This window comes from Lycium ferocissimum, chromosome 10 (assembly GCF_029784015.1).
Source record: "Lycium ferocissimum isolate CSIRO_LF1 chromosome 10, AGI_CSIRO_Lferr_CH_V1, whole genome shotgun sequence".
In the NCBI taxonomy this organism is placed as follows: domain Eukaryota; kingdom Viridiplantae; phylum Streptophyta; class Magnoliopsida; order Solanales; family Solanaceae; genus Lycium; species Lycium ferocissimum.
This window is the reverse complement of record NC_081351.1, coordinates 849,688-857,510: the sequence shown is the minus strand read 5'-3', so window position 1 is coordinate 857,510 and position 7,823 is coordinate 849,688. Positions and strand designations below refer to the sequence as shown.

General features: G+C 36.7%; 1 protein-coding gene across 1 annotated transcript; it reads right to left on the bottom strand.

Annotated features, from left to right (window-relative positions):
* Positions 1–4,087: 4,087 nt before the first annotated feature.
* On the bottom strand, positions 4,088–7,132 carry LOC132034530 (cytochrome P450 93A3-like). Its single transcript, XM_059424938.1, has 3 exons — positions 6,161–7,132; positions 5,750–5,936; positions 4,088–5,095 (listed from the first exon to the last, which is right to left on the bottom strand). The coding sequence occupies exons 1-3, from the start codon at positions 6,892–6,894 to the stop codon at positions 4,448–4,450; spliced, it is 1,569 nt and encodes a 522-aa protein (XP_059280921.1). The 5' UTR covers positions 6,895–7,132; the 3' UTR covers positions 4,088–4,447.
* Between the last annotated feature and the right edge of the window lie 691 nt (positions 7,133–7,823).

Genomic DNA, 7,823 nt, shown 5'->3' with positions numbered 1-7,823 from the left:
ATCATTTGTCTCCCCCCCCCCCCCCCCTTTAAAATTCCAACATCAAATCATCACATTTTTTTCAAAAGCGACCCGACTTAAAAATGAAACGGTTTGTTTGCCAATGCGAACCGATTCCTTCACCCTCTTTTAAAAACCCAACCATAAATTTATCTCTCTCTCTCACTTTACTCCCAACACTTAATCTTTATCGTTCCTATCTTCTCACATCAAAATCGACCATGTCAAACAAAGAAGCTTTATCTCCTAGTGTCTCAAAAGTCAATCCTTCCTCTCCCAAACAGCTTACTTCAACCAACCCACAAACAAGTTCATCATCTCCAACAGTTTCCCTTCCCAAAGAAGTAAACCCTAAAACATCTTCCCTGAAACCTGTTGGTTTCTCTAGAACTCGTAAAAGCTAAATCCCAAAGAAGTTTGTGCCTACTTCCACGTCCTCTAAGAAATTCAACTTGGAAGGAAGAACTCATACTATGAGAACCTCTCAAAATCTTGAGGCATCTGTGGAAACTACTGAGAAGAATGCCAGTATGGAAGTGACAAGTCAAGGAGTGGAAACAAAGACTGCAATTGAAAGGAGGAACTTGAGGGAAGTTCTTTCAGACTCAGGTAATCCAACTTCTCTTGCAAATATGGATATTTCTGGGGATTGGGATAAGAGTGTGGTAACGGGTGGTGAAACAAAGGATAGCGTAGACAATGTTGTTGCTAATGTACCTGGCAATAGTGAGGGGATGGAAACTTAGGAAGTGGGTGTTTTAACTCAGGGGAAACAAAGTAGTTTAGGTCATACTGTGGTGAGTGAGGGACCTGGTCCCTCTAAAATAGCGTCTACCTTTAAAATAGTGTCTACAATTGCAGCTTCTTGGAAAAAGCCCACACCTGAATGGAAAGCCTCTTCAGAGGAGGAACCTAGTTCTTCTAACCATTCTGAGAGGTTAACTCTGAAGGAAATGAAATAAACTCTGATGATGATGTTATATTGAGAACTGTATATAAACAAAGGCCTGGGGGTGCTAAGCACATGAGAAAGGGGGAAAGCAGGAGAAAATATCTCGCTGATAGAAGTCCTGCTTCTAAACAAAGAAAGAGCCCTCTTATTATAAGGCAGAAGTCTCAGGCAAGATTAGACTCTGCCTTACTGGTTAATAAAGCAAAGACAACTGGTAAGAGGCGAAGGAGAGTACAATTGGCAAATTCGAGTAAGTTGAGAGATGAAAAGGAAGAAGTGATTGTTGTGTCTGATAGAGAAGAAGAGGAGGAGGAAGCCATCTTGGTCAGGAAAAACTCCAAAGGTAAAAGCACGTCAGTGGCTGTTGAGAAGAAAACTGTAGCTGAAAGAGGTGAGAAAAGTGAAAAGGAAGAAGTCGTGGCAGAGGGGAAGATGTGTCAAAATCCCCTAAGAAAAGAAAAAGCAGTTTTAGTGAAGAGGGAGGTTCTTCCAAAAGAAAAAGAGTCAGTATCGAAGGGCCTGGTTCCTCAATAAAAGGAAAGCAAACATTGGAGAAGGAAAGACAACATAATCTACCAGGGCAGAAAGTTTTGCTGGGAAGAGTAATTGATACATGTAGATTCTAGGACACAAAGTGTTAGAGGATTTAATAGAAGTGCTCAAATCTCAACAATGGGAGACCTATGAAGGTTCCAGCAGCTGGCTTATGAGAAAGAAGTAGCCGGTTTCTTTGTAAATCTTCAATAGACTGATGACTACTCATTTGATTGCCAAGTTAATGCAGTGGAGTTCACCCTCGATGAAGAGCAACTGGGGGCAATTCTTGGTGTTCCAATTAATAGAGTAAGTAGACTGGAGGAAAGAGACAAGGTTGCTGCAGACTTCAAGCTTCACATAGTTAAAAGGGGAGATCATGTGACTACTAAGACCATATGTAAGAAACAAATGAAGTCTCAGTATCAGTTGCTCTTTGAGTTCGTCAACAAGTTCATGCTTCCTCGGACTGAGAAAAGGTGTATTGCTTCCAAAACGAATCTAGTCCTTATAGAAATTCTGGTTGGTGGCCACTCGATCAGTTTGTCTGGAATAATGTTGCAGCACATGATAAAGGTGGATGTCAAGGATGGTAAGCATTGTCTGCCATATGGCTTTCTCCTTACCTAAGTGTTTGAGCATTTCAAAGTGTCTCTTGCTAAAGCCTCCAAAGGGACCAAGAAGCAAATGTTCTCTATGTCCACCTTAGAGGAGTGTGAATGTGTCCTAAAGAAGGGAAGAGCAGGGACCACATCCACTATATTTGGTCTGACTAAAGCGAATGAGAAAATCTTGGCTGTTGTTGAGAGGTTGCGTGTGTTGAGAACACCCAAATTCCTAAACTTCTTTCTTTGATATTGGCGTTTTGACAATTAATTTAGTATGTTTGTGTTGAATTGATTACTGTGTTTTTTTCCTAAAATTTCATTTGGTTGGCAATTCTCTGATTTCTGCATATGTTTTCCTTCATGTTGCTTTGCTGTTTTTGTTAGTACTCATGCTAAGTTGCCCAAGTGGCCTGAGTTAATGTCTCTGAACTTCTTAATGCTTGTGTTTGTCTTTTTTCAATGATGCCAAAAGGGGGAAGATGTGTGATGTGATGTGTTGATATACGCAAAAGGAATGAGAATACTATATGCTATATGTTGATGGAGTCAAATCTACAGGGGGAACGTGGTTCTTCAAGAAAACATCTCTTACGAGTTTGTCATCATCAAAAAGGGGAAAATTGATGAGTTATAAGTTTTGATGATCAACATATGCATCGGGACTGTGTCCTTTATCGGCCTCCTCCCGGGCACCGTAGATGAGCGTGACAATCGTGGGATCGTTCCGACTTGCAGAGCCACAGCGGGAGAAACAGATCATTGCAACGTCTCTATCTATATCACATGTCACTCACATGCTTGCATTGGCCCCCTATATAAACAACATGTTGGCATTTGTTTGACCTAGCACTTAAAAACATATTATTCTCATTGTTGAAAAGAATAGCCGCCACTGTTTTCTCTAAGCTTTCAAGATCAAGACTAAATAACTCCAAGGACCAGATCCCAATACTGAAGATGTCTTAAGTCCTAGGTTGTTTTAATCTTTATCTTTTGGTCTAAATATTGTAAACCTGCCCTTCTTTCAAGAAGGGCTTTTATAGGTGTTTGGTTTATTAAGCTTTTTTTTGTGTAGACGCCTAACTATAGTTAGTTATGGTGAGTTGAAGTTCAGGTAGAGGTAGTTGAATTAGTTTGGTTCTTGGCTAGAGTTAGTCAAGTAAGTGCTTACAATAAAGTTATTATAAGGGAAGGGATTAGTGGGCTAATTCCTTGGTTGCAAAAGGCTTGTAATCTAAAAAACGTTGTTCAGTTAGTGAAGTTGGAAATCCTACTAGTCTAGGTCGTGGTTTTTAATCTCTTGAGCAAGGAGCTTTCCACGTAAACATTGTGTCTTGTTTACTTTCTGTTTTTTGCTTAAGGGAATAGATAAGGTACCTGGTCCCTTATCTATTTTGGTGGACGCTTAGTTTTATCAGGAATGAATTAAAAAAAAAAAAAAAAAAAAAAAAAAAAAAAACTACGCCATATAAGTTGGGATTTGGTATCCTAATTTGATCAGTTCATGAGTTTCCCAAATATGCTTATAATATAATGATTCTTAACTCTTGTCAGTGGATATAACAAAAAAGAAGAAGAAAATGACAAAGAAATTAAGAAAGACGAACCAAAACATAAGAAACATTGGAATCCCTCGACGAAAAATGGACCTCGAAGAAGATCAAAACAGACTAATGTTGGACCACTTCATTCTGATAATTTTTTTAAGCTGAACCCATTCGATTGAAGTAAAGTCCTCAACACCAACATTTCTTTGTACTCGTTACCAACTTTCAATAAATCCCTACGTCATTCTTTGATCTTTCTTAACTACTTGGTCATTGTAATTTATCACAGATCGTGAAAGAATCATCGTATGTCCAAAAGATAGATTGTTACGAGTAGATAACATTGACTATATAAAAAGGACCATATATATATATATTAATTTAGATTTTAAAAAAAAATCATCATCGGCACGCTAATTACCTCTCTCGGCAAGATAGCATTTGTGAAGTATAAGATCAATCGTGAATTGATTACACCAAAGACGTCAAATACATGAAAGTGAAGTGAAACTGAAACTAATATATTTCCGTTAAGAACATTGTCACATTCTTTTTGGTGAATTGGAAAAACAAACTAAATAAAGACCTTAAAAACTTTCATAAGCAACATAACTTAAGTCTGCTAGGAGAAGAAGCTCCATATCCTTAGTACTTTACTTCAGAGTATCAACACCTCTTCATGATCATGTCCCTTCATTTGCTGGACAATTGGTACATTGGTTTGCCTCCCTCCAAACATGAATCGTGACCTTATTAGCCTTCGACAAATACCGCCAATTTTCAATAATAAATCTAAGCTGATAATGTTACGTTGTTGATGTAAATGGATTCAGCCTAGTCACTGGAATACAAACCAAAGGATGAGCTCTAGGAAGAGTAATGCCAGGTGCCTCATCCATATCCACTTTACCTGCCACTCCACCACGAACCTTCCATTCGAAGCACTGTATCATGGCAGCAAGGCTTGTTTGAACTACTTGTAAGGCTAACGAAGTTCCAGGGCAACTTCTTCTCCCAGTACCAAATGGCAAAAAGTGATAGTGTTGTCCCCTTACGTCCAATTGGGATTTCGCGTTTCCCTCCCCCTCTTGGGTCAAAAATCTTTCTGGCATAAATTCAAGTGGATTTTTCCAATATTCGGGATCCCTATTAATCGCCCACGTGTTGACTAGTAGTCTAGTGTTTTTCGCTACGTGATAACCTCCAATGCAACAATCTTCAGTCGATTCTCTTATGATCATAGGCCCAGTAGGGTGTAGTCGAAGAGTTTCTTTAACAATGACTTGGAGGTAAGGAAGGTTTGCGATATCCGATTCTTCCACAAGTCGATTCTTACCAATGACAAAATCAATTTCTTGGACAGCTTTTTGCATAATGTTTGGATGGTTGATTAGCTCTGCTAGTGCCCACTCTATCGTAATAGCCGCGGTATCCGTCCCAGCAGCAAATATGTCCTGTAAAGTATTAGTTGCAACTGTAAGTATTCAAACTATCATAATAATTCTCAGATGGGTCATTTTCTCTTCAACATGCTGAGACTAATCCTCAAATATTTTATCTATTGTAAAAGAATTGATTTTTCTTGTGTTTTATGAACTTTATAAATATTTAACTATAGCAGACAAATTAATGATGAAGTTATAATTTAATATTCATGTTAACGTTCGCGTAAAAACTTTTCACAAACAAGTTTCAACATTGTGTTAATACTATTAACTCTCAGAAAATGTAGAGCACCTAAACATTTGAGGTAGGAGGAAGTACTTAATTTTATGCCTTTTCTTTTGAAATAAGCATTTTCCTAGTAAGCTACAGACGACTACAACTTATTTACATAAATGTTCCCTTTTTAGGTCAATCACTTAGATTTTGTCTCTATTTTTAAAGCTGTGCAACTATAGTTCTTGGGATAAACAAAATATTAGACTGTCGTTTAACATCTACTAAATTTAGAATACTGTTTTGCCTAAGATTTTGAGTTTGCTCAAAACAAATTTTTAGACCGTGATCTAAATGATCTATAAGTTATAAGAGGGATGAAAATTTCATTTACTAAACAATTATCCAAAAAGGATCAACGTAACCGACGAAAATTATGAGAAACTTACCAGGATGAAAGCTTTGATATTCTCTCTTGTCAATTTCATCTCTGAGCATTCGTCCTCTGATATATCAAGTAGAATATCAAGCAAATCTTTGATCACTACAGTTTCACCCCCATCCTTACTTTGACTATTTCTCTTCCTTCTTGTTTCTTCATGTTCATTTATGATTCTCTCCATCATCTTATCAAACCTGGATAATTATATATTTGGATCGCTCAAAAGAATAATAACTAGCAAATGTATATGATTTGTATATTAAGTATAATATACATATAGTATAGTACACAAAATATACATATCATAAACATAAATATACATATAATATACATAATCAGTGTTTGAGTTTTGTATATTTTGGCTAGCGCCCGTAATTAATTTTGATCGATGGGCCAAAAATGAAAGAAGAAGCCCAACCTTTTATGTACATCCTTTGTTCTCCTTCCAAACCCCTGTAAATCCAAATTTTTACAGAACCAAATATAATCAGACAGATTAAATTTCCCAGTGAGTTCAGCAATATCATGAACCAACTTCCTAATATTCCCAGCTTCGTGGTTGTTTTCGGAACACCTTTCACTCATTATCATTCTTGAAATAACATTATTCGAAACCCGTAAAAGCTCGGCTTCAATATCTATTGCTTCACCAATTTTTGCTTTTTGTAAGAGTAATTCAATAAAACATTTTATTTCATCACATCTTACAGGAAGAAGCATCTCCAATGTTCGAGCCCCAAGGAGTTCGGTCATGCATATTTTCTTCATGAACTTCCAGTAAAGCCCGTAAGGCGCAAAGGAAAAGTCTTGTGAACCATAGGTTAAGTAATCAACTACTGATGTTTGCGGTCGATCTAGAAACGAAGTTTCATGAGTTTTGAGTACTTCTTTAGCCATTTCGGGCGATGAAACTACTAGACAAGGGACGGATCCAAGATTTATGTGGATTAAAGGCCCGTAACGTGCTGAGAGCCTGTGAAGGGCTTGGTGAGGTATTGGAGATAGGAGGTGTAAGTGACCAATGATAGGTAAACCAAACGGGCTTGGTGGAAGATGACAAGTGGTTCGTTTACGGAACACAACATATTTAAGAAATAAGGTAGAAAATAGCCAAATAAGGAATAGTATGAAGTAGCCTTGAATATCCACCATTTTCTGGAAACAAAAATAAAACTGTTCGACGAGAGCTTTTTGGTTGTTAAGTTATAGGTGAATGAGCAATACAACATAATTTCCGTGTTGGTTCTGCACCTATTTATACAAGAGTACCAAATCATGCTGGTCGAAACTAATTTTTTTTTTTTTTTTTTTTCATTCATATTGTATAATTTTTAGAAACTGTCAACTGCGTATTATACATCCAGCACGTCTTCATCATGATTAGAAAAGTAAAAGTAGAAATCAGGGCCGGCATTAATACATTTTTTAAGATGAACGAACTAACAAAATTTTATGAGGAATATGACGTTATCCAATTCCATATTACATTACCTAAGCAAGACCATGTCTTGTGAACCTGGACAAAGGATTGCCGAACAACATGATTAATTTTATTAAAAAAAAAAAAGAAAGTAATAAAGATACTATAAATAAGTAAAGTAATGCCTGCAAAAAATTAAATTTCTTCTGTATGTCCAGCGGCAAATATCAATTGATCAAACGGCAATCAAGCAGTCAATTCTTGTCTGTGGAATATAAACGAGTTAGCTCATATATATATATATATAGAGAGAGAGAGAGAGAGACACACACACACACGGGTACCAAGTCCATCGACAACTCTACTCTATTTGTAGTTACTAGATAACATAACCGAAGAGGTGCAAATTAATTAATTCTACAGTAAGTAAGAGTTATATATTTGAGCCATGACCAATTTTAGGATTAAATTGAACAAGTTAAAAGTTGAAGACAAAGAAAAATTGAATCACAGCTCAATTTGCATCGAGCTAGCATAAAAGGGTTCCGTCGTATAAGGTGTAGTGAAGCAATTCTTTAATATAATAGTACCTAAAGTTAACTATAAAATTGTAAAGTTAAAAAGTACTTACATACTAAGTGCATATAACTCTAAAAAAAAT

What these genes read in the sequence shown, in the direction of transcription:
- LOC132034530 (XM_059424938.1), bottom strand. Translation starts at nt 6,894, where the DNA reads ATGGTGGATATTCAAGGCTACTTCATACTATTCCTTATTTGGCTATTT. An exon ending in ACAAAGGATGTACATAAAAG is followed by an intron (nt 5,937 to 6,160) that starts GTTGGGCTTCTT and finishes ATAATTATCCAG; the next exon opens with GTTTGATAAGATGATGGAGA. An exon ending in ATATCAAAGCTTTCATCCTG is followed by an intron (nt 5,096 to 5,749) that starts GTAAGTTTCTCA and finishes AATACTTTACAG; the next exon opens with GACATATTTGCTGCTGGGAC.